Here is a 27,643-nt window from a genome sequence, read left to right on the forward strand (position 1 = left end):
AGATAAGAGAGAGGAGGAGAGAAATAAATCACAAGAGAAAAAGAAGAATGAGAATTAGGGAAAGGATGGATAGATGGCAGACACCTCCCCCGCAATCTCCCCATCCCCCAACTGTAGGCCCCTGGTACAACAGCTCACTAGAAACAAGTCCCCCACCCCCTTTTTGCTCTTCCCTCCCAACTGGACCGAAACCTTCTACAGAGATGGTAGATACATATCCCTTCAAAACAGTAACGGGCACCCCAGTGCTGTGGATCCTGAGGCTTCCCCATTTTACCATCCCTCCTCTCCTGCTGTACTGGGCTGTGAGAAGATCCTTGAGGAAGAGCTGCAGCCGAGGCAACAGATAAGAGAAATCTGGGCCCAGAGCAGGAATGGAATTTGGGAAAGCATCTCAGACTTGAACCTCCTGAGTTCCCTTTAGAGTAAAGGCAAGGGGCGGGGAGGCACATTCAGAATTGCAAGATCCTATTACTGTAACCCTATAATAAAAGTAGTTTTAGTATTCATGACTGTTCAAGTCTGGTTTGCCTCAAAGAGCTGACATCAATCTTGCAACTCTGAATGTGCCAGCACTCCCCCCGCCCCGGGCGCCTTTATACTGAAGAGAACTAGGGAGGGCCAAGTTTCAGACGTTTTCTCAAGTTCCATTCCTGCTTTGGACTCAGATTTCTCTTATCTGACCACTGCCTTCGCTGCAGCTCTTCCTCTTCTTCTTCATGGTTATTTTCACAGCCCATTATACCTGCATGGACCCACCTGGAAGGAAAGCTGAGGATAATTTCCCCCAAATATAGCTGCCCTCTATCCTACCCCATAAATCATTGGGGTGGGGTCAGGAATGGAGGGTGTGTATGCTAAAAAAAACTTTAAAGTGCTGCTAGAGGATTGAACCACCAAACCTCTTAAACCCCAAATCTGCCTGGCATTTGCACACTCAAGAAAACACCCCAACTGCCCTCCATTGCAGTCCCCTTCCACCCATGCCCAGCCTGCTTTCCTCAGGGGCATGCAGCGGAGAGATGGAGGAAGGCTTGGCATCATGTGCTTCAGGTGAGGCTCAACGGAAAACAAGAGTCCTGGGATGCCTTCCACAATACAGAAAGCATGGGATGGGGTTTGAAGCAAATGGTGAGAGAAAGGGTGCCTGAGGAGGAGACAACCCGTTTTGGTTGGGAGTGTAGGAGAGAGGGCCTGGGGAGGCCAAAGGTCAAGAAACTGTCCCGGGGAGGGCAATGATGTGGGGCAGTGTGTTTATGCATGAGGCATTGGGGCAGTGGGAGAGGGAGCGGTCTACCTCTAGTTATAGTTTCTCATATATATATAATATATATGTATATATAAACAGCACAAACATCTACATTCATCCTGGGGGGGTGGGAGGGCTCCACCAGCCACCTCCAAGTATGAGCACCCACCAGCCCCCCCTTCCCCCACACAAGGGACATGGGGGGCCAGGACAGGATGGCTGCTTCCTCCTCACAATGCCTTCTATCTGGGGGTAGGAACCTGTGGAGAGAAAGGGAGAAAAAAGAGCCAATGAATACAGAAATAGTGATATCAACCTGCAGTCAATGGATAGGCTGATACAGAAGGGAAGGACAGGCAGACATCTTGGGCAGGCCCTAGCAGGAATCGGCAGAACAAGGCACCTCTCCCTAGTATAAACAATGGCTGTCTGCTACACATTATCCTCTATCCCCACCTCTGGTAATTCTCTTGGTTGAAGGAGGCCATGAGCACTGGGTGTGCTGTGGGGCCTGCCTTGCACTTCCTAAGTGTCAGTCCCACAAAGTAGGCCAGACGAGAAAATCAGCTCCACCAGAAGACTAGAACTTCTTTTATTGAGATTGGCTATAATAACAGAATCCTGCAAGTCTGATGGTGCTGCTCCTCCTCCTCTTTCTTATACTTCAGTGAATTAGGGAGGCATCTGACTGAGCCGCTTCCAAATGTTACCTTGTAGTTCTGGACTTAAAAAATGCTTTAGCCCCTTTTACCTAGGTAATGCTTCCTGCATATTTCCATTAAGGCCATCTTCCTTACTCTCTACACCTAGTTAGCCTGCTCTCCTCAACTGCAGTGGTACGCCCTGTCTTGTCATCCATCCAGCCTATTCCTGTCATGATGTGGAAGAGGAGAAATATTATCTTGCCCTTTGTCCAAAGTTGTCTTGGGGTGGCTCTGTTGCTACTTGCTTTGGAAAAGGTTTTAGAGTGACTCAGGATTATCAACTCCAGAATCTGAGGTTAAGGAAGTATTTATGTCCTTGGATGAGCAATTATCTCAGCCACGTTATCATGACACGTCCCAACCCAATCCAGCCCAACACCGAAATTCAGGAGACCTGCCAGGGCCAGGAAAGGACAACTTGCCTGACAAGCCTGGCTGAGAAATTACAACCATGTGACCCCAAAACAAGCCATGGAGTCTCATTTCTGTGCTCAATCATGTAAGACACCTTGAATCAAATCAGATTATACTAAGCTGTTTCTGGATTTAGCAGACTATCGAGACGACCAATCATTTGCAAAATAATAAACTCTTATTATTTACAAATGAAGAGTATCCAGCTTTTTTCAAATCAGTCGGACTCAGCTACCAACATGTCACCAGGTGACTGCCATTTAAGTCCAAGCTAAGCCTGGCCTAGGAAGCAGTTTGCAGCCAATATGCCAACTGTGCCTCCCTCCTAAACCCATCAAGATGTCTAGAGCTAGCCAAGTTAGTTTTAGCACACAAAGCAGAAAATCCTGCAATCCTCTCTTTTTATCTTTGGGAGGAAAAATACCGTAATTCTGCATTAAAGGTAGGATTTCCTGCCCTTTTGTGGCTGCTGAAATCTGCTGCCTGAGGTGGATGTCTCAGTCTGCAAACAGGGCAGGCTTTCTCTGGCTTGAGTACCAAGAAGACAAACTTGGTTTTCTTCCCAATAGTCTCAGTATCACCTGTGGGAGAGCAGGAAGCTTAATGCAATTTGGCTTTTGTTGTTAAAGCAGCTCGATATGCAGCCAATTTTCTTTTGTTATTGTAAATTATGTGGGCTTACTCCTTTGACTCAGGACCAAATTAGATATGATACAGAAAGCTTTGACTAGAGTTTCCCTTTAAACACACACACACACACGCACACACAGAAGAGGTGCCGTGCCAGCCTGGAAGAAACACTCTGAAATGGGATTACGACACTGGAAAGGGAATGTACCAATTGCCACATGCAATTTTATTCATTATAATAATTTCCTCTTCTTCCCTAAACTGTTGTCTGTCCTGCAAGGCTAGGTAGGCAGTAAGAATAAATAAGATATTTTATTGACTAAAATTCCTGTCCTCTGGCACTGTTGTTTGCTAGCAGGGCTAAGCAGACCAGATGCTGTATGAATAACTGTTCGGGTGGGCAATTTTAGTTGGGGAAACTCTACCTTCCTCGTCCTAGCATAATTTGGGGAAATCGCTCTTCAGTTGGTATGAATTACATACAGTATAATTTAAATACAGGTTTTTACAGAATCTTGATATAGTTTTGCATAATTATATAGAGGGAACATTTTCTTGTTTATATACTTATATCTATTATTGTAGAAAATAGGTGACTTTATCAGGGGTAGACAATCTGTTGCCATCTACATGGTCCTAACCACTAGTCCCAGTATCCTTACTCTGGCTATATTTCCTAGAGATATTGGGAGTTATGTTTGAGTAACATCTGGAGTGCCATAGATTGCCTATCACTGCTGTAGAAGATTGATACAGGGAAGGGAAGTGGTTTCTTCATTCCATGAGCTGAGAACAGCATAAATGTTTTTCCGCTGGAGAGAAAAAAGAGTTTAGCTGCATTTTGTAAGAGCAGGTACTGCAAAATGAAGTTCGGGAACTTGAAAGTTTTGGGTTAATGTATCTAGTAAGCAGACCAGCAAATTTCTTATACAGACATCTCATAGCCCAGATATTGATCTTACTGCCCTCTTGTCCACAACCTTTTGAGGGCATTTTATTCAGAGTTGCTGTCCCCAGAGCACTGACAACACAATCTCCCTTCTCCCAACCAGTAGACTCATTATTGTGTCTGGGAGGTTGTCACTCCCCTGTCCCCTTCCTCCACACAACAGAGAGGGAGAAAAAAATAGAGAAAGAATGGTAGAATGATTGACGATTTTTTGTTTCTTCGTTTGACTGATTTCCCATTTTTTCTCTTAATTTTTCACTCCTAGTATGGCCATGGGGAGACTGAAAATTGAATCTGACTCATGGCCAACTATGGAGTGGGGGGAGTTTAACCCCTGTGAGACTTAAGACTAAAGCTAAGCACCCTTGGGTTAGTTACTTGGTTAGCTAACACCTTTTGGGTTATCCCTTGATACCATTAAGTGTGTAATGGGACAGGACTGCTGCTGAAAGCTATTTACAAGTTGGACTGTGACTGCTAAGCAATAAGATGTAATTAACATATTACAAAGGCTGTGTTCATATAACATGCTAAAGCAAATAAACAGCTGTAATCACAGCTTAACAGTTGACCTGGTTCATGCAACACCTTGCAACAATTAAACAATTTGTTTAATCTTAAATTAGCTACTGCAGCTTGTAAACCATGGTGTACTTATGTGTATTGTGGGAACACAGCCACATTAATTTCCAAGTCAGAGTAAGATCCAATCCAAGGGCAGCTGTGGGGAAAGACTGTCATGGATTGAGTTGTTGCACTACTTAGGGGCTTAGTCTCAGGGTGTGGATCAGTTCTACTGTGTGGTAACAAGCCCAAGCCCTGAATGCAGGGGTATGTAAAGCTGAAATGGGACAAAAGAATGGGCAGAAGGAGGGCATGCAAGGTTTAGAGGATAGGTCTCCATCCATGATAATGAAGCTGAACCTACTGTATGAACTGTTAATCAGGAGAAAGTTATAGCCTTTCTACTTAGACACGGCTCTCCTGAGGTAATAAAAAATCACAAATACAGTTGGTCATGCATATCAAAATCCCTTGGTACACACAAAAATTAGCATGCTGAAGAGTACTGTATAGCCCTTGCTTTTTCATGAACACACATGGGCGTCTGTGTGTATATGTGTGTCTGTGTGTGTGTGTCAAAATCTACAAGATGGCAGGTGGGGTGTTATGATCAAACCCCTGCCCCTTTTGTATGGAGGTGCTATGTTAATGTCAGTACAAAGGGCACAGCTTTGATCACAATGCCATGCCTACCACTTTGCAGATTCTGACTCCCCCACCATGGATACCACTAACCACTATGCAGAACCATACCAAATAATATGGAATCTTAGGAGGGATCCAATGCCTGTTTTCCCACCTCTCAAGGCAGCCACCTTTTGTACTTCACCAAAGAGATATGAATCTTATTAGCATATCCCTCATCATTTCAGAATCAATATCTAGGATCATCTCACACCCCAGCCATTGCCTCCTTTCTCCACAGACATAAAGAAAACCCCTGCTTTCCTTTATTTTTTCAAAAAAATCTGCTAGTATGCAAATCTTAAGTAAAAATCCCAACCAGTAGATGATTCCACATAGATGTGCCCTGTGGCATTTGAATGGGACTGGGCCTCCTCCATCTGTGTCACCTGGCTCACCTGACGCTGGACTCCCACTTGCACAAAGCTCACAAGCAGAGTATAAGACACCTTGACCTTCCCATTGGCCTGTGGGAAGTGTTCAAATGCTAATTCTAAGGCTGTTACAGAGACTAACACACCATAGTGAGTAATAAAGAGATTTTCCAGTTGTCACACACCTGTGCAGATGTTATTACTTGCTTCACATTTACATATTTGAAGGATACATGGAATTCAGACCAACTCAGATAAACAGTGGATGTGCTGCTACAGAGTATGTAAAAAGCTTATAACATCCCTATAGCAAAACTGTATCAAATAATGCCACATATAAGTAGACTCTATTTACACTTCAAACAATGGTTTTAAACCAGTTTTTCATGTTTTTCCCCTGAGAATTGCTTGAGCTCAGGAACATTCTGGAAATTTTCTTTTGATAGTCCCCCTGTGAAGGCCCTCGACTCTCTCACTGAGCAACCTGGTGGAGAGAAAATGGCTCTTCAGGCAGCTTGTAATGTAAATAAAACAACACAAAAAACCCAGCATTTATCTGTAAATCAAAATAAGGTTTAGCATGTCTACATTTCTCCTCTAGGTCTACCCATATGCCACATCCTTCAGGCATTGATGAGGCCCATGAGCTAAGCCTCACTCATCATTTGTGAGGACTTGACCCTGTTTGACAGGCATATAACAAAACCAGGGTGGTTGGGGCTGAAACAAGTCTAGAAAGAAGAAACTATTCTAGTTAGGTATGGTGATTGGGACTCAATTATTAGCTATCCTTATATTTACTGAACTGGAACTTTTATGGGCAGAATTAACTATGAAAGTATTTACCTGCCAGTATAATTCTGACAATGCTCAATTTTAAAAAATGCTCATGTATTTGCAAGGCTATATGTATGTCATGGTTCTGCCAGAGGACAAAAAACGTACAGAGTGTGGTGGCATCGTAGAATTCAGCCTTCTGAGAACCTTGGATAAAAACCTGCCCTCAGGCTTTGTTGATATCTGTGGAAATCTCATAAATTCAAGCATGGGGGGGAAAAGCCAGACAAGACTTCCTGTGGTCAAAGGGGTCAGGCTTCGGAGCCCTAGATCAGTCCTTGCCTCTCCACCAGAACCATCATCAATCCTGCAAAATCTTACCATGTATAAAATGGGATTGATCTGCACAAGGTATGTATGGACTACAGGACTCCATTTCCCCATGGATAGTATGTTTTCATGACTCACCCGCCTACATCTGGTTTGCAAAGGAAGTGGGCCCGCCTTGGACATAGCCGCCTTGCTGGCCGAAGTCTCCCTGCTGACCATAGCCTTGCTGGCTGTAGTCAGGCTGGTAGCCACCCTGCTGCCCATATGTGTCCTGCTGTCCATATCCTGGAGCTTGGTTGTAGCTATCACCGTACGTATCAGGTGCTGGCTGCTTCTCCTGGGCTGGTGGGTACTTCATGAAGGGGGCACTCCATCCAGTCTCTTTAAATACGAACCATAGGTTTCCAAGCCAAAGCACCAAGTTCAGGAAGCCAAAAACCTATGGACAACATGAAGGCAAGTTGTTGGAAGTGCTGGGGATATACAGCCCTGCCTGTTAAGACACTGCACAGAGCATTCAAGAAGAATAGCTCAGCAACCAGACTAATCTAGCAAGGATATAATGCCACTGAGGAGTAACGGTTCCATTTTTCATTGGTCGGGCCTACCTCAAGTGCCATGTCCAGTTTTGGATCCTACAGAAAAATTCTCACAAACTAGGATGGGTACCAAGATGAGCAGTGTGGACTATCCAGGGCACAGAGACCTGGACTAGGACAGATGGAAGGAAGTGGGTACTGTTCGTTTTGTGTTGAGAAAAAATAACTTTGGGGAGCCACGCATCATACTGCAAATTGTCATGACTTGTCCTTTATTATCCCAGAGATGCAAAATAATGGCTTTCAGTTATAGGAAGGCAGATTTTGGTTGAATATTTAGAATTATTTCCCAAAGACAGCAGCTGTTTAACAAAAGGACTAATTACCTAACTGAATGCATTAGAGCAGTAGTTTTCAACCTTAGCAACTTTAGGATGTGCCGACTTCAATGCCCAGAAATGCTGGCTAGGGAATTCTGGGAGTTGAAGTCCACACATCTTAAAGTTGCTGAGATTGAGAAACGCTGCCTTAGAGCCAAGGCTCAATCTGTTTTAATTTTAATTTAAGCAGTGAAAAAAAACCATAATGACTTAAATGGCCCCATCCAATTCTCTGATTCTATGCAGCTGTTGTGCCCCCTTGCACACTCCACGTAGAGGGAGGCCAAATAAGAACTATCCACATAGAGGTGTTTCCAGAAAGAAGGTCAAAGCACTACAGAAGAATCGTGCAACTAGCCCGTTTTTCCTCCTTATAGTATTTTGTGGAAAGGCGCAAGACTGAAGAACTGCAGAGGAAAGTCCTCATTCTGAGTTAGCTTATATCTAGGTCTTTCTCAGATTTTCTGCAATCATGGATCACTTAAAAAAAATTGAAAAATGCTGGGACCACCCCATTAACCGAACATCACCCCACCTTCTCATCTTTAAGTGCAGGGGAGGGTCATGATTTTTAGTGAATAAGACAGTGGTTCTTAAGCTGTTTGGCCCAATTATCCCTTTTCGTGGTCTCAAATAATGTCATTTCCCCCATAAAAACAAAAAACAAAAAAACAGACTGTGTTATTTAACACAAGTGTCTGGGCAGGGGCAGTTCCAAACTGGATCCTTGACTCACAAATAAGAAATTACAAATTGTTCCATTACCCCCAGGATATGTCCATATTTCTCCCTTGGGGATATTTACCCCCAGTTTAAGAACCACTGGATTAAGATAAATATAGTTGAATTTATGTATGCTTTCCCTTTTCCTCCAGTTTAAAAGGCCTATCTAAACAAAAATTTGTACCAAAAACATAATTAATGGGATATGCACTGCTGCAACAAAGAGAATTATGCACTCATAGAAGAATGCTTGTGTCCCGGACTCTAAAAGCTGGTTAATGAAATTTGTCAATTCTCAGCCTTCAGATTAGCTTTGTATTAAAGGAGAGGCCAAACTGGACAAGATGATTCTGAAATGGCCTAGGTTTAATTCATTGTTCAAAAACTGAATCATAATGATGAAATTGAAGTTATATTATTTGAATAGCCCAGGGTTTCTCCACTAGGGTTCCATGGAACCCTAGGGTTCTGCGAGAGGTTATAGGGGTTCCCTGGGAGATCACAATTTATTTAAAAATTATTTGCAATTCAGGCAGTTTCACATTAAAGAGGTAAGTTTCATTCTTTATTTTTAGGTTAAGAACACTGTTAATGCCTGTAATACAGGCCTACCCATGAAACACATATAATAATTTTGTAGCTTGTGGTGTATATCTGAACCTGAATGCGCAGGGGCTCCCCGAGGCCTGAAAAATATTTCAAGGGTTCCTCCAGGGTCAAAAGGTTGAGAAAGGCTGGAATAGCCTGATATGTTTTGCTTTTTCTTCTTCTTTAAATGGTATTTTCTCTGTATATTTAGAATTAGATTGTACTTAGGTTTGTAAGGGGTTGAGCTTTTAGTTTTGTTTAGTTGTTTTTGTTTGTTTGTTTGTTTTGTCTTTCTTTTCTTCTTTGTCTTTTCTTTTTCTTTTTCCCCCCAAGTAGATTAGTGTTAGGTCTTTTTCATTTTTTTCTGACTATATAGGCTAGGTTTCTTTTTAAAAGTTTATAGTCTTTTATACAATGGTTATGTTGCTGTTTAGTCCATTGTAATGTCCATTGTAATGTTTTTAAAGTTTTATAAAAAATTTTTTTTTTAAATAATCTCCATCTTCCTGGAAAACCAGTGAGTAGCTCCCAAGGACCACAAAGGTTCTCTGGTTGCAACAGCATCTGAATAAGGCCCACTTGTTTGAGCAGTGCGGTTCTGCTTAGTCATTCGTGCTTAGTCATGAATAGATAAGCAAACAGAATGCAGCAGTTTGACTCCCGTGATAGGGCGGCTGCATGGGCAAAAACACACTGGAATTTCAGAAGTCAGCTTCAGGAGCAGCACAGGAGAGAAGCAGCTTATTCTGTTGTGGGAATTCACCTAAAGACATCCTGTTTTTGAATTTAATATTCATCTTTGTACTCTATTTTACCTCATACTATTTTGTCTTACCTTTTATCCTTGCTTTCTCTTACCTTATTACATTTTATCTATTTTATCACACTGTAGCCTATTTTATCTCATTTTATTGTATCTCACCATGTTTTGTTTTATTGTATCTTACTGTGGTTGATGCCTATGCTTTGATAGTGTGCTCTATTTTGTTGTGTGGAATGGGTGTTTTCTTCTTAAGGACTGTGTACATGTGTGCACGTGAAGAAGAAGGATAGCAGAAGTGATGGGAAGATACAAGAGGACTATGCATGGGAGGTAACCTCACCTGGACCCTCTCACAAAATTCAGTGAAAAAGGCAGGATGATTGCACAATAAACATTTATTTGATAGCATTCTGAGACAAAAGGATCATGTCTGGCTATGAGTCAGACCAGAAAACAGGATTGGGGATTTATCTGATAGCAAGTAGATCTGATTTAAAATAACAGTTGACTGTGAAGAGATCAAATGTGTGCAAAAATTCACTTTCCTAGGTTCACTGATTGATCAAAGCAGTGAATGCAGTCCAGAAATAAAGCATCGAATCACACTGGGTTGCCCAGCAATGATAAGCATGAATCAAGTATGGAAAAGTGAGGACATCAGCCTGGCAACTAAATGCAGATTAGTCCACACTATCACGTTTCCCATAGCTACCTATGGTTGCGAAAGTTGGACTATGTAAAAACTAGACAGGAAGAAAATCAACTCATTCGAACTGTGGTGCTGGAGAAGGCTCCTGCGCATTCCTTGGTTAGCAAAGGTGACAAACAAGCAAGTACTGGAGCATATAAAACCAGACATATCGCTGGTAGGCAAAATCACAAAACTCCGCCTTCCTTATTTCGGCCACGTCATGCGATCAAACTCACTGGAAAAGGCAGTTATGCTTGGAATTGTCAGCAGTAAAAGGAAACAAGGTTGTCAAAAAACACAGTGGCTAGACATCATCAAAGCTGACACCAGCCAGAGCATGAAACATCTAAAAGAAGCTGTACAAGATTGGAAAATGGGGAGAAAGCTGGTCCATAGAATCGCCAAGAATCAGACACAACTGAATGGATAGCATCATCATCATCATCATTAGATCTGATGAGAGCCAGTTTGGTCTAGTGGTTAAGATTGTGATCTAGAAACCAGGAGTCTGTGAGTTCTAGTCCCACCTTCGGCATGAAAGCCGGCTGGGAGACCTTGGGCCAGTCACTCCCTCTCAGCACAACCTGGTGCAATGTAGACTAGCCTCCTCGTGGTGCACCCCGGACAACGTGACTTGTCATAGCTAAATAGTCTACACATCTGGCTGCTGGACCTCACAAGGATTTCCCAGCAAGAAAAAGCAGCATGAACACCAAACTATTATGCCATACAATTGAAAAAAAATTAGATCTGATTTGGACCAGCAAATAGTAATATTACACTTATGTAACACAACAGTTAAGGTTGCTTCCTTGAAAATGCCTCATCGTAAGACACCTACCTGTAGATACACATATCTATATCTTGCTGCAGGCATCGCCCCCAAGTTGAGACACACAGGCATCCTTACAAAGCAACAGATACAGATTCACAAAAAGCCAACACATCTGCATAAACATTAAACTCACCCTGGTATGTAGTTCATTAATTGAAAACATATGAAGTACAAATGAACTCTTTGAAAATATAGAGAACAGGCCTATATGGAAACAGATATGCCCAAAAAAACAGATATTGTAAAGTTATAATCAAACAAAGCTGAGAAACACAAACTATAAAATGCATGCTCAGCCTCCCAGGAATAGACCCTATATAAACAACCTATCTACACTTTGATCATATTCTTATGATAGTAGGCTGGAGGACTAACCACAGAGGTGTTGAGGCCAGAAGTGACGGGTTCATGTTCCTCCTTGCATTTGACTCCTGCTGTCTGGCACATGGACATGCCTTCTATCACATTATCAGGGTCGGTGGCCTCCTTGACATCTGAAAGCCCTTTGGCCCAAGCGCAAGAGCTCACCAACCACATGAACACAAAAACAGCTGTGACAATGAAATCCTGCAGCAAGAAGAAGAAAAAAAAACCCAATGAGGTTACAGGTTAAGATTATCCAAAGCATGAAGTAAACCTCTGGAGATCTGGTCAGTGGATATCAGAAGCCTCCCTTGAAATGCAGTAGCAAAATCCTGCCATGCCCTCCCAGCACACCCCAACCCTATCTCAGCACAGGTGGAAGACTTTACTCAGGAAAGCTGAAACAATAAGCAACCCAATGGCCATAGTTAGATCTGTCACCCAAGCTCAAATTCTTAAATTCTTGATTATTTAAATCTCACCTCAGCTAGAAGATCATTAGGTGGCCTCAGGTGAGCCACTATTTTGGAACAATAGGCCCTGGAGGTAAGTAAGAATGCAATACACTTGGTGGGTCACCAGTGGGATAAAATCATTGTATGCTAAACTGTAGCACTATGGCAGTATTCAGAATAAATAAGGAACCCTTCATTTAATTCATCTTTAGTTCAACATATTCTAGACACTCTGCCTTGTGCTGTCATCAATTTAACTTCCTGTTCCAAGTTAACATCTAAAATTTTGGTGCACAAAACAGAACATTCAAAAGGCACTCTGTATTCAGCAGGTGGGACATGAACAACCTGAATGTGCAGTTATTATTTAATGGTGGCTGAAGTTTGACCCTTCCCAATGGAAGGGTCAACCCTAGTACCAGGTTTTCCAAATGCCTCTTTGCCATTCTAGGTGTACCCTTCAGAAGCAGCTACCCCTGCTGAGGTTAATGCAGTCCAATAGAAAAGGGTGCTTGTATCAGGTCCGACCCAAGTGCTTAAATGGCTCATGGCAATCCCCCATCCTATGGCTGTACTCACAACCATGGGCCCCTTGTTGTTCTCCCTGTATTTATCCTGCATGAAGATGTAGACAACAGTCGCAGCTAGAGAATAAAGGAAGGCGAAGACTGCAATGGTGACAAAGAATTCAGCAGAGGAAGAGTAGTCTCCAATCAAGAAAATCTTTTCTTGTTCACTTCCTTTACAGGTAGGAGCATCAAAATACACCTGATGGAGCCTGGAGAAGAAAGAAAAGGACCTGTAACAGGAATTCACAGAAGAAGGGCAGCCAGTATGGGTGACCTTTGGTTACTCTGGACTAGGTGGTGGTGGTTGAGTTGGATTGCAGTTCCCAGCATCCCATTTGGAAAGGGTGACATTAAGGAAAGCTGCCTAAAACTGCAGAAGGACCACAAAGAATTTGAGAGAGAGAAAATGAGAGAGGGAGGGAGGGAGAGAGAGGGAGGGTGGGGCTGACATTGACATTTCACCCTTCCTCAGTACATGTGAAATCAGGATCATATTCTTCTTAAGAACTGGTTTCGGGAGAGACAAAAGCAACATACTTTCCCATGTAAGGTCATAATTTATTAATGGAGATTACTGCCATATGATGACACCCTGATTATGAAAAAGTGATTAGCCAACTTCATGAAGGTGTCTAATTCATAGCAGCAATAGCTATTAGCCATGCCCAGTGGATGGATCCTCAAGGTTCAGAGGAAGGATAGCTCTCAATGCAACATGTTGAGGATTAACTGCTGTGGAGTTCCATTACCATCTGCTCTGCCAGGGCTCCTTGGACTTATCTGGATGACTGTGGGAAAAGCACACACACATAGACATGCATAGGTGTGTGCCTCCACCCACCCATGTATTTTTTTTTAAATTATCCCACCTGTATTATTTTTATAAATAACTCAAGGCAGGGAACATACCTGATACTCCTTCCTCCTCCTGTTTTCCCCACAACAACCACCCTGTTAGGTGAGTTGGGCTGAGAACGAGGGACCAGCCCAAAGTCACCCAGCCAGCTTTCATGCCTAAAGGGGGACTAGAACTCACAGTCTCCTGGTATATATCAGGAGCCCAAAGTTGTCTTCTGTTCTTTATCCAGAAAAGATAACGTTCCCTTTGTGTTGCCCCCTGCTTCTAGTGTTCAATTGTTTTCTTGGCAGCAGCATGAAGTGGTTTGCCATGCCTTTCCTCCTGGATATTTGTTGGCTTTCCAGTCTAGCCTACAATGTTAGCATTTCTTGATGGTCTTCCATCCAAGTATTAACCTAGCTTGATCCTGCTTAGCATTTTGAGAATCCTGAAGTTCTACCAGGCGTTGGACACAGACTGTCAAAAACAAGAAGTAGAGGTCACTGGTTGGTTGCTTGCTTATTTATGGAATGACCAGTGCTGTGTCCTTGTCCATAAACTGCATCTTTGATGTTAACCTTTGCCCACCAGTAGTTCTTTTGCAGTTTCACTGAATGGCCCCAACTAAATCTTAACTCACCGGAAGGGGTAGGAGAACTCCACGTCTATATTGAGTTTGCTCTCATTCTTGTTGGGACAGTTGACACTGAGACGGAATTGTCCAGAGTAGCTGCCACACGTTGCAAATGCAAAAATGGAAAAGAACTGGGGGGAAAAAGAATGAGAAAGAGAAAAAGGGAGCGAATGTGAGTGAAATGAGGTTTCCGAACTTCACAGGAAATTATCTACTCAGCAACAATTCCATTTATCATGCTACTTGTCAGAAGTGTGGCACTGGACAAGCAAAAGGACCAGAGACATATTAAGAAATGGTTCAGATTTCAAAGATATTCAGTGGTCATGTGTAAATATTGTACATTCCTGGAAAAAAACTGCAGTGGGAGCCATTTGCTACACTGTGGAACAGAATTAAGTTTCCTGAAAATATCTCAGTGGAAGATTTTGAAAAAATAGGTTAGTTTTTCATTAGGTGTTGACTTCTTGTGAAATGCATACCATCCTCTTTGAAATATTGAATCTGGATTTTTTTTAAGTATTCCCCTTTTATATCCAGTAAGTTGTTAATGTTATCAGATGTCATACTATAATGCTGATTATACCTGTGAGATTAAGCATTTATAGTGTTGGGGTCCCCCACCCCCAATTTTTTTAAAGACCTTTCCCACAAACTGCTCCAACATGCCAATTAATTTCTGGCCCAGCAGCACAGAAGAAATGTTTCCCAGTCTTGCAGTTAAAATGCTAGAGCCTGGAGGTGAATGGCTTCTCATGGATGCCTTATCCTGGCTCCTTGGACTTAGGTTAGGATGAGTCATATTTTGTGAGATGGGCAGCAATGTAAACATAATTAGAGATAGATTGACAGATGATAGATGATGGGTGGATAGATAGAGGTGGCAGGGACACGGATTGGCTGCTAGCATTTGCCCTCCATGATTGGACAACTGGCCAGCACAGCACATGAACAGCGCATGGTGTAGAAAGGCACCAGGGAAGAGCATAATAGTCTCCTGAGATTTTTGCTTGCAAGGGTTTGGGTGGTGAAACTGGTGAGATTGCTCTTAGATATGATCATTGTTGTACTGTTGCATCTTTAAATATTCTTGTTCTTTAAAATCAATATGATTTTTTTTAAAAATCCAGCCAGTTGAGTTGACTAACTTAGGTATCTGAAGGACAAGCTAAACATTATAATAAAGATACATGTAATACTGTTCCCAAACTGTTTTTTTTAACAGATTTGGCAGGCTCCAAACAAGAGTGGAGGGTACTTAATCTTTTTCTGTCATTCATTTTTGCCCATTCAGTATCCCCTCAAACTACTTATCCCCTCACCAAGGATTAGTATCTAATTTGAATTTTCATTTTAAAGAACCACATTTTGAACGACTATAGCTGTTCAGTAAAAAAAAAAACTTGAAAAACTGAAGGCAGTTGCTATGTTATATTGCAAACTTGCATCAAATTTATACAATTAAAAAATCCATAGCTTCCCATGAAGGAGTCTGGGAGCTCTACGGTCTAGGTTTCATAATATATGAAAGGACTGCAGTAGTTGTAGATTCATCTTAATACAATATAGATCTTTCTTTAAAGAGTTTTAGATAATTTTAATCACTATATTGTTTTATTGTATACAACTGCTGTTTTATTTTTCTCTGTTAAATGTTATATGGCAAATATCATGAAAAATACCATGATATAATGCAAATATCATGAAAAAAAAATTAAAGGCTCTTGTAATTCATGCTAGAGGTCTCCTAGCTTACCACCTCCATCCCAAAAATTTGGTTTCCCAGTTTCACAGAGAGAAGGAATACATGTTAAGCTGGTATACGTTTTTACATAATTAGAAATTAATTACAAGCCATGGGTGGAGTTTGTAGAATTCAAGAGTCTAATCTCTTCCCCATTTTTTTCCTCCTGTGTTATATGGCTATATATGTTATATGTGTTATATGGCTTCTGCTGCTATGCGTGAGAATTCACCTAATATTGGCACCACCTGGCTTAAAAGGTACAACCCAGTGGCAGATTTACTACCTCATTGAGAACTAGGGACTTGAAAAGAAAGTGAGTAGGCATTTAGCATCAGTTCTCCAAGCCAGTCTGAAGTAGGTTCAAGCTGAGGCGTATGATATAGTACACTGCTGAACCTTGTGCCACTTTGCGTGGAAATATATTTTTGAAACACCTTATGAGCCCAACGTGGCGTTAGAGGGCTCTCCCTCTCCACAGACGTCTTTTCTCGTAGATGGCCCTTTCTGTCAGCTGATACCAATGCATTTCCATTTCTAGCAAGCCAGCCTCTTGCCAGTGAGCAGTGCCTGCACCCATATGAGTCACAGGGCTATTTCAGTCCTCCTGAGCAATAGTTCTGGGGGGGACACAAGTGCTGTTGGCTTCACTTGGGCCAGCAGGGGGCACTCTGGGAAGAAAACGGGCAGACCCAGCACCGACTGCTGTAACCTTTGGTGCTGGAAGGGATCATCTCAGCCTTGCCCAGGATGTGGGGGTGGCAGGAGGCATTTGGTTTACTGTCATCAAGGATCAGCTGAGAAATCACTGTGCGATCAGATATTTTTAGAGCAACATTTGCCATAGAAAGCAATGGAGCATGAGGGCGGGAGAGAGCGTGCCTTATCCCTCTCCTTTTAATCTCCTCCTCCTCCCAGTGTATAATCAGGGAGGGACCAGCTATTAACCCAGCCCTGACCCACTTTGCTGTCTACCACCCAGTGAGTCTGCCTCAGCCACCATTCCATGCCTGGGCCCAGCCCACGGAGCAGAAGAGCCCAGAGAGACCCGTGGTTCAAAGACCTGCTATACTGTGATTGCTGTTGGAAGGCTTGTGAAGTATGCCACCATGAATCAGACTGTGAGGAGCTTAAATCCCTTTAATGAAATGGTTTCCAAAGGCAGAGGGCAAGTGGGAACTGCAGTAAAAAGGAGCAGCATGGCATTCAGGGTTCCAGCCAGCTGGCTTCGTATTTTTCCTGGACTCTCCATGCCACTGTACAGCATTCTGTGTCTACTGAATGTGCACAATCCTCATTAATCAGATTTGAAGTTCTCCCCACCAGAATTCCCTTCCCCCAGATGGTTTTGTGTTGGGGAATAACATTCTCCCTTGGAATATTGATAGGGTCAGAAGGGTCCGTGCAAGAGAATGAGCTTCCTACAGACAAATAAATACAAGTGGAGAGAAACCGGTTCCAAGATAAAGCAGGGGCTCATCTTTTTTTGTGCCTGTATGCACACCCAGAGTTTCTAAGCTATTTGCATGGGTCGGTGTGAAGCCAATGTATCAAGCTAGTTCAGGTTCACTTGCTCAGGGGTGAGTTCAACTGAACTGGCAACTCATGCTTGGGGCACAAGTGGAAGACTGTGCAATTTGAAGGTAGTATGCCAACCTTTTTCTCCAACACACTCCACTGCAGACAACTGTGAGGCTGGCTAGGAAGAACAGCTTGGTAGTGACAGTTAAGACACACAATTTCTGAGTTTGGAAGTACAATGGAAGGCTTTGTCTAGAAAAATGTAGGGCACACCACTGCAAAATAGTGAAATAATGCGGCTTTAAGGAAACAGAACAGAGCCTTTTTTGTCTGAGAACAAATCTGCACCAAGTGCCGATCCCCTTCTCTGTGGAAAGTTCTGGGCAGATACAGAGGGGAGCTGCTGGGGGGTACCAAAGGCAGGCATTCCTGAGCACTTCCCAAATCTCAGTGCAAATGTACTTCCAGACTAGTCTTTGAAAAATATATAATAAAAAGTGGATTAAGAAATGCTGGTGAACCTGACAGATAAAGGGATTTAGGATTTATTTAAAGCCTCAGGGGCCAGGATAGGCATCTAAGAAAGCACAACCAGGGGAAACCGGCTTTGAGGTCTTGTTAAGCTCCAGGCTATGCTGGAAGAAGGGTTTAGTCCTGATCCACCCTGGTATCTATACACTAGATGTCCCTCAGTAAGATGTCCAGGAGGCAATAATCTGCACAGCATATTTCTTTGAGGCCAAAAAGCTGACTACCACACCTAGCCTTATTTTAAAAAACAAAAAAACAAATCTCTTAACTTTTTTCAAAATAGGAAGCCAGCTTGCTGCAGAGCAAAGTACCAGCCTCAAGCGTAAGCCTGATTTTCAATTCCAGAGGCGTTATTAGAAAATGGGATGGTGAGTGGCTGCAGGCAAGTACTTCATTTGATTTTTAGTAGATACGGGTGTTTGGGGTTGGCCACGTCTCCCATGGCAACTGTTGTTCCAAGAATGCCTGTAACAGGCTCTCAAAATTCCAAACATGCCCATTGGCCCAAAAGGTTGGTATCCTTGCTCTACTCAGTAGGGAAAACCTTGAACTCCAGAATTTCTCAGGAAAAGACATCCTGAACTGCCAAGTTCATACAGAATCATATCTTTCAGCACCCAAAATCCAGGATGGCTTCAACCTCAATGTCTCACCCTATTATTCACTTATCTTTCTATTGAACAAACACCAATCACTTTTTCCCTCCACAGTCTCCTCCTCCCCCTCCTCCTCCTCCTCCTCCTCCTCCTCGTTTTAAGCAACATGTGTGAGCAGAAATGTTGGCAACAGCAGTGATACAGTGCCAGGATTTTCTGAAGTTATTCGCATGAGGAGGAAAAACTCCAAACCATAAAGCAGTTGCTTTTAGGTTCTGGAATGGCTAGGGATCACTCAATGGCTTCCTGGTTCAAAATTCTGTTTGCAAATTCTCCTTTTTTCATGTGGGAGATTGGTGGTACTGAAAGAATATGTTCAGAATGGCTTATACAGGAGTTGAAATTATTAGGTTAAGTTTAATGCCAAGATAATTGTTCAAGGCAATTTTTATCAGCCTGGGGTTCTCCAGATACGTTGGAACACAATGCCCATAATTTCCAGACACTATGGGAGCTATAGTCCAACTTATTTGGAAGGCAGTAGGCTGGAGAAAGCTATTTTAATGTGTTTAGCTTCAGGGGTTTTGGGGGGAGGAAGGGGAAGAGTAGACCTCCTGTATCTGAGCTGCAAAGTTCTACTCAATCATTAGATGGCAGCAATGAGAGCAGAGAGGTTTAACTCCTGGCTGCCATCCAATGGTCATCTGAAATATTGCAGCCCATGTATGATAGGCAGGGGGGGGGTCTTTAAAGCTCCTCATTTTGACTCCCTCCCGCCCCTTTAGCCATCTATAGAGCACTCTTTCTTTTCCTTCCTTTCTCTTCCATCAGCCAAACTGAGAATTTTTTTTACTGGATAATGTTCTCTATTTTGTGTGTGTGTGCTTCATTCAACTGAGAATTGAGCAACGTAAGGTGTTACATTGATGGTTAACCTATATTTTATAAAAAATGACTGGATTGTTTTAATAGTCCAGGTAAGGGCTGTACTTCTACTGAATTTAAGTTGGACTTACTTTTGAGTAGATGTGCTGCCGCACTGTAAATGTAATCCCTATTGGCTGAGTGTTAGTTTTCAGTGGTATCCCGATATGATACCATGTAGTATCCTGTGATGATACCATTAATAAAGATAAAGGTTTCCCTTGACATTAAGTCCAGTCGTGTCCGACTCTAGGGGGTGGTGCTCATCTCTGTTTCAAAGCCGAAGAGCCGGCATTTGTCTGTAGACACTTCCGTGGTCATGTGGCCGGCATGACTACATGGAACGCCGTTACCTGCCTGCCGAAGCGGTACCTATTAATCTACTCACATTTGCATGTTTTCAAACTGCTAGGTTGGCAGGAGCTGGGACTAGCAACAGGAGCTTACCCCGTCACGCGGATTCGAACCACCGACCTTCCGGTTGGCAAGCTCAGCAGCTCAGCAGTTTAACCCGCAGTGCCGCCACGTCCCTGATGATACCATAGCTTAAAATAAAAAGGTAAAATCTTCTCCCAGAAGGTGGCTCATGGTGACTTCATGGACACATTCTGGTAGCAGCAATACAGAAGTGAATTGCTGCTGCTTACAGAGTGTTTTGATTTTCCACTCTAGCCTGCAGCACTGGGCATCCCTCAAAATCTCTCATTTGAGTACTAATGAGGCCTAAACCCTGCTTACCAGGTTTCAGTGGCAGAGAGAGATATACAGAATACACCTATTCTGGGCACCAGCCAATGTTCCTGCACACGCCCCAGTTCTTACTGTGCTCTACCACAGATACCGTCATTGCAATAAAACAGGGAGATTCCCTAAGGATTGTGCTCTCAGTTACAGTAATTAGGGACAAACGTCTGAATTTTCCATCTTAAGCTCCAAAGCACTCCTGATCCTCCTGATTTTTCTAAGGGCTGTTTTTATTTTAGATCTCATTGTGTGTGGTCTAAAATACTTGCTGTTTCTTACAATAGAAATGTATGAAAGGAAGAATGGGCACTTCCATTGTTACGGCCAAAAAGATGTTTGAAATCATTGGTTACTGGTTTGCATATATATGTTTGGATACTATTCTCTATATTCCGTTTTAATTATTATGGTCCAGAGTGGTCACTTAACTTCTAATGTATAGCACTACTTTTTTCCAACTTCCGTTGACTTTCAGATTTATGCCATGTTGATATTTATTTATTTGTTATATTTATGTCCTACTTTTCCCCAAGGTGGTGTGCACAACATGACCTTCTCCCATTTTTCCTCACAACAGCAACTCTGTGAGGTTGGGTTGAGAGAACGTGACCTGAAGTCAGCCAGTGCAGTTTCTTGGCTGAAGTTAGACTAGACCCGAGTCTGTCCACTCCCAGCCCAACATTTTAACTGCTATACGACACTGGCTGTTATGATTATTAGTTAATAAGCATTCATTCTGGCAACTGTTGATTTGTAATGAGGTCTAAAGTGATATAATAATCAGACCAGGACTGGGAAATAATTGGAAAGGCTTCCTCAAGTTGCGTTCAACCCCTGAAGTCTACCTAGCCAAGTCCATACTGTGTAGTTTTCTTGGCAGCAATATGGAAGGGGGTTGCATTGCCTTTTTTTTAAGATTTCTGAATGGCCTTTTTTCCAAGTACTAACCAGTTTCAATCCTGCTTAACTCGCAGGTTCAAACTTTTAGTCAGAAGCCATAGTTTCAAGCATCTCACCTAGCTTCTGTGACAGGTGACAGTGGTGGCACCCTGCACAGCACATTGTTAATATCATCATCATCATCATCATCATCATCACCATCATCCACCAAAACACTCAATTCAGACAAGCTCAAGGACAATACGTTCTCCACCACTGTGTGATATTTCTTTCCATGAGTGCTGTGTGAGAAATTCTCCTTTGTGGATTGGCCCGTCCATTTTATCTCACTACCTTTCCCAATTACCTTGTTATTGGAATACATATGAATCAGATCGGTAGGCAGATAGATGTATCTGAGGTAGGGGGTCTCTCTTTTGCACCATCTTTCCTGATGCCAGCATCATCACTAGCAAATTCCAGCACTATCATGATAGCGCTTTCTCCCTGTTTTCCTGCCTTCCATCCTGCTAGGTTGCTATGGTCACAGTGATTGTGACAGGGAGAATTTCCAGATGATTAGAAGAATACTCTGCCTGACCTGGTTCAATTCTTTGGCAAACAGACTGTGCTCTAACTACTGTTGTAAGGGTCTAGGCCAGGGGTGGTTGGCAACCCGTATAATCCTGGAGCTAGCACAGGGTGGAGTGAGAAACTTCTTCCACGCTTGAGACCATCCAATATTAAGCAGTGAAATCCTGCTGGGGATAACACCCAGGAGCTTATCTCTCAGCCCTGGTCCTGACATCAAGTGCAGCTGGAGCCCAGCCAGGGCTCAGGAGCAGAATATAAGTGGCCAGAGGCCAAAGAAGGCAGGCCTTCTCCACCTTTAAGAGTTAGATGCAACTTGGGCAGAAGGAGCAAGCAAATGCTGTCCTCTGGCGCATCTGTCTCAATTCTAAGCAGTTAGACTCCTCTTGGCTTGTAGGGGTGCTGGTATGGTGGACTCACCCATTCTAGTAACTTTACAAAACCCAGGGGCTCCTTGAGGACCCGGAACTGTCCAACCGCCACAAGCTGTGAAAAGAGAAAAGAAATTTCATTTAGAAGCCTGTGGAATTTATACATCTAAGACGCTGCGTTAAGCAGAAACCTATACTGGTCCAAGGTCACAGGCCTTTGACATCTTTCAGCTAGACAAGCTGAGGGTTGAATCTGGAACCTAAGGAGTATAAAGGATAGGTATGACCATGTAGCTCCACAGCCCCTTGTCTTCTCTCCATTCATCTCACCCAGAACGGCGATGAATTTTTTCCCTCTCCACTGCTTTGATCAGTTGGGATCCACCCAGTGGGCTGGATCTGCCTGTTTTCAACAAGACCAGACATGCTGAAGAACAGAAAGTGTAACTGGAAGCTCTCTGCCAGACATCTCAGGATCAGTAATTCAGTTTGGCTTTTCTACCAACAACAGAACAGAATAGCATTGGAATCACACAGGGAAGTGGCACAGAGCTGAACATGTCCAGCTAAGTCAGATTTCCCCAATCTGACATCTTCTGGATATGTTGGGATGAAATCCCAAGAACTCCTAGGAATTCTGAGTTCCAGTCCCAACACATCATGAGGGAAAATTCTAACTGGATTTACTCTGGCCTCCTTTCTCACCAATACTCAGGAAACCTTTACCACCCCAATCCTATATAACCTGATTTGCATAGAATAAGTTAAATGGCATCTTTGTTTAATTCTCTGTGCTGCTCTTTTGCTCTTAAAAAATGTGTTGGCTCAAATATGTTTTAAACAAGAAAGCAATTATAAAACATAGTGAAGCTGATAAAACCACAGCAGGAGGAGCTGTGAAGAGAAGAAAAAACAGTTCAACACTGTTGACAGCAAAGATAAATAGCTTAGAAATTCCCCCCAAATTTGCTAGGACTTCTTAGTGAATATAACTCAAAGAAGCACATTCACTAACGAAGGCCTGTCACAATTCCCAAATGCCAAACCAGGGGAGATGTTGCAATTGATTGTGTTGGCCCTTTTTCCTCACAAACCACCTTCCCAGAAAAGTGAGGGCTAAGTTGTTCCTGGCATCAGATAGGTTTGGGGCTGCATCAAGTCAGGGAAGGCCATTTGAGGATTCCATCCCTGCTCTGGAAGGCCAAGAGACTGTGTCCTAGAAAGCAGACAAGAGCCATCGGTCATCTAACATGGCTTTTCTCTTGGATACAATTGCTCCTACAGTTTTGTTTTGTTTTTTGCTGTTCAGTCATGTCTGATCCTTGGTGACTACCTGGATTGGTCCCTGCAGTTTTCTTGGCAAGATTTTGGAAGTGGTTTACTATTGCCTGCTTCCTAGGGCTGAGAGAGAGTGACTGGCCCAAAGTCACCCAACTGGTTTTCATACCTAAGGTGGGACTAGAACTCACGGTCTTCTGGTTTCTAGCCTGATGCCTTAACCACTAGACCAACTAGCTCCTGTTCCTACAGTACAGGTAGTAAACTCGGCAAAGGGAAAATGTATCAGACACCTTAAAAGGCTCATAAATCTCTCATGTGTTGTGCACATAAATGCTGCACTTTTCTCAAGGCCAAAGCCTCCCATCTATGTAGCATTTTCAAGAATCCAAACTGCTTCATATAGATTAGCTCAGTAAACTAAACACACTGGGTGTTAGCCCCTTGGTGCACTTGGGTTTCATGATGCATGCCAAAAATAAGTCTGTCTATCATCACACGTAGGTATGCCTCAGGTTGGCACCATCATCGTTACATTCACTGGTGCACTCTGAGACAGACATAGGATCTGTCCAAAGCACATCAGTGACACATATCCTTTCTTCATACACACCTATGAGTAGGCACATCTGCCTATACTGCAAGCCACTTCTCAGTTTCCACGCACAAACACATGACCAACTCTAGATGATCCTGCAACCTTTTTGTCCCACATTTGTCCATCTTGCACTGATGTACAGCTGAAAGCCCTATTCTGTTATGACACACACATCTCTGGCTTGTATACCCCCACAGAGACAATGTGACACCACTACCTATGCATACTGTCCAACAGCTGAACAGTCCTGCAGGCACTTCAGCAAAACCTCTTATCTTGTACACAAGCAGCTTGCACTAATTCAGCTTCCCAGTACCCTCCTGCCCCTGCATGAAAACATGTCTCAAGATAAATTCACTGATCGGCAGGCACTGAAAGAGCAGGGATGTTCGAAAGTGCAGGTAGCAGCAACAACAACCCTGCTTAATGTGTCTAAGCCGACTGCCTCTGAAATCTTGACACCTTGGGAAAGTTGACTGATTTGCATTTATAATTTGATCTGCTTTAGAGGAAATGGGAGCTCCACATCTAAAAAACACAATAAAATATACAAACATTAAATGTGATTGAAAAAGAGTTAAAACCAACCAATACAGAATCAAATACATTTTGCCCTGAAGCTCACCAAAGCCCAATAAATGACCCCCATTTGCTGATCAAACACCCATTGGGATTGGCTGGAAACACCACAGAAGCCCTCTCATATTTTTATTTTTATCATTATCATATTCTTTTCTTTTCTTTCTTCTTGTAAGATCCAAGGGAAGAAAGAAGGATTGAGTGGGTCTGCAGTCCTAAGCTTCCTTATTACCCAAGGAGACTTCTGAGTAATCATGCTTATGACTGAGCAGGAAGAAATGTAATGCAATGATATTCTCTGGCATATCCCCAAGTCTACCGTTCCCCCTTCAAGAGCCCTGGGGCTCTTCCTCATGTCCCCCTAACCAGGGACAAACATGCCCTGTTAGCTTTCCTCGTGCCACTGACTCTGCCTCATTCCCAGCTCACAGCAGAGGCAGCTTGAAGTCATCTTTAGCTGTTCCAAATTTAACATCATATTTTCCCTCTTGTCCCAGCATAATTTTTGCCACGGACACATCTAGCACATTTGATCAATAGGGTAGCTGATGATGTGGTCAGGAGTTGGGATGTGCCCAGCTCCTAGCCACGTTAGGCTGCTCCAAGCACCCCCCCCCCCATCACTGAACGCTGCCCAGCATGGCCATTTCAGTTTGGGCTGTAGGAGACACCAGAGAAGTAACTGCTGCAGCGGCATCTGCTTGCCTAATTCCTGACCAGCAGTTTCTGAGGTTCTGCAGGCTCTTTATATACACAGGTCTAGCACACTTTTGAAAGAGCACGAGATCTGTGTTCAGAAATAGCCTGGCTGACAGGTACAGGCACAGAGCACCTGCCTGCGACCTATATGGGCAGCTGACTAAACCCACCATTCAAAGGACCCCCCCTATACTTGTTCAGCTATGCTGAGAGCAATCACTGGCTGGGTTTCCTGCTGGCAGGTGGCTCCCAGTGAGAGGGGAAACGAAGTGGGGGAATCCATCAGTCACTTTCCTTATCTTGTCCTGCATGAAAACTGTAAGGACAGTGTCCCTCCTGAGCCTTCTGGCTGAGACTGAACAGGGCTGGCTGTTGGGATAGCCAACAGTACGCATGTTTTTCCACCAGCTGCTGGACTGCACTTTAACATGGACATCTGGCTGTTCTCTTAATGCTTCTCCTTACACAAAGAACAGCTCAAAATCCCACGCAAGAAAATCTGTATTCTTCCCTTCCATCTTTCTGATCTGTTTGAACAACTCTTCCCTCAAGATACTTCAGGTCTCCAGGGGCACTTCATCCAAAAAGAAAAGACAAAAAAAATACAAAGTCCAGCCCAGTCCTTGGGGCTCCCTCAAAAAATTATTTCACTGCATTGAAATATTAATCCCATAACCTGTACAAAAATGATACAACCCTAAACCTCGTCCATCGGGGCAGTGAATTAGAAGCCACTCTCATTCCCAAGGGGAAATCACTTCCTCTTGCAAATCTCCCCCTCCTCCCAGTGCATCTTGCTGCAATGGCTCCAGGGAACGGGGATTAGAAGATGCCCCTAAGGGGCAAGTCTGATTTTGCCTGCTCTCAATTTCCTATAGTATCCAACCATTCAACTACCTCCCTCCAACCCATTTTATCTACTGACATTCCTCTCCACCCAAATACGATAAAATAAAATCTCATCTCATGCCTCCCTTCCCTGCTCTTCTTCTCCCTCATTTCTCTGGCTTGGGGTTATTCCGCAGCCAGATTGACACCCCTTCCCACCATCTGGTGCTCCCTGTACAGGAAAGAGCTCCTCCTTTTACCCTCCATGTTCACATACATTGCCTGCTTGCCCTCTGCACCTCCTTGATATGAAGCAACCATCATTCATTCATTCGGTAGAACTCCAAGGAAAGGAGAATTGTGCATAGGATTTCCCTATGATCCCCTTTCCTCCTTAACCTGTTTTTCTCTTCCCTGCAACCACCTTGCCCAATTTCTACGGCATGCCTAGCTCCAGCTCTGCCAATCCTCTTTCTCCAATTCCCAGTTATGGTGATGCGACTGAGCCCACCCACCTCTTCAGTACTTCGGTACGCCCTCCCTGCACACACTTTCTGCATGCGCTGGATTGCCAACCTACCTCAGTGCAGTGATATTGATTGCTGTCACTACCCCCCTCTGTCTGTTTACTGCTGTGGTGCTTTCTCTTTCCTCCTCCCTCCAAGTATCCCCCACTTCTCCCCTGCCCTTTGGCTCCCAAAATACAGCCTAGGAGCGTATTTTATATTGCGCAGCCTTATTGCATCACCCCAGCCATTTTGGTGGCTCTCCCTTCTCCCCCACACTTCCTCCCCAGTCTGCTGCAATGACTGAAGGCAGACTGCTACTGAGGCTCCACATTGCCTACACTTGTCTGCCACAATCTAGAGCTGCCCTATCAAGTTGAAAGGGAAAAAGGATGAGGAGGAAACATGGTCGACCTCCAGACATCCCTCCCAACAGAAAAGATATATGTCCTGCATCTCCTTTGGTATCTGCCTTCTCCAGAGTCCTCTCTTCCCATTTCCAGCTGCCTCACTGCAGCAATTTCACAGCCTCCCTCTCCCCTCCCTCCCTCCCTCCCTCCCTCCCAGAAAGGGCTCAGTGCATCTTCTGCAAATTGCTGCAGTGGGTAATGTGAGCTCCCCGCGGCTCTATTAACGTGCACCCCCACTTTGGGAGGCTGCTCACCTACGCGTGCTCCCACCCCGACCCCATTCCTATAAAACGGCGGCTCTTGTCTCGTTGCACCCCGCAGATTGTGCTGCACCCGGCGCATCTCCTTGCTGTGTTTAGAATCAATCCCGACCCAGACAGGATAGCATTAGAGCGGGGAGGCGGCCATGGAAGGGTGGGAGCCAGCTTAGGTGATCAACCTTCCGATGCGGAGGTGCACGCTAAGAAGGCTATGGGGAGCTGTCCCCGGTGTTGAAATCCTCAGCGCTTACCTGATTGACGACTTCCATCTTTGCTCGGGGAAAGCGAGGGCGACGCAGCAGAGCGCAGGGGAGGTTGGGGCCGGCGGGGGGGAATTTATCTGGAGCAGCTTTAGAGGGAGGGGCGAAGAGCGAAGTGGGGGGGGGAGAAAAAGTGGCAGGGAGAGACTGGAAGAGCCGGGAGGGATGACGTCAAAGGTACTGGCAGGGGAAGCTATAATGAGAGCCATGTTCTTCCTTGGCAAATGGATAACACTTTAGAATGGGAAATGGAGGTTAGGTTGGGAACTTA

General features: G+C 43.8%; 1 protein-coding gene across 1 annotated transcript; it reads right to left on the reverse strand.

Moving 5' to 3' along the window:
• Window positions 1-340: 340 nt before the first annotated feature.
• SYP (synaptophysin) lies at window positions 341-27,427 on the reverse strand. The gene is made up of 7 exons (XM_063294269.1): window positions 27,364-27,427; window positions 22,004-22,069; window positions 14,060-14,184; window positions 12,592-12,790; window positions 11,570-11,761; window positions 6,814-7,114; window positions 341-1,509 (listed from the first exon to the last, which is right to left on the reverse strand). The coding sequence occupies exons 1-6, from the start codon at window positions 27,379-27,381 to the stop codon at window positions 6,818-6,820; spliced, it is 897 nt and encodes a 298-aa protein (XP_063150339.1). The 5' UTR covers window positions 27,382-27,427; the 3' UTR covers window positions 341-1,509; window positions 6,814-6,817.
• Window positions 27,428-27,643: the final 216 nt, after the last annotated feature.

Source organism: Candoia aspera, chromosome 2 (assembly GCF_035149785.1).
Source record: "Candoia aspera isolate rCanAsp1 chromosome 2, rCanAsp1.hap2, whole genome shotgun sequence".
In the NCBI taxonomy this organism is placed as follows: Eukaryota; Metazoa; Chordata; class Lepidosauria; order Squamata; family Boidae; genus Candoia; species Candoia aspera.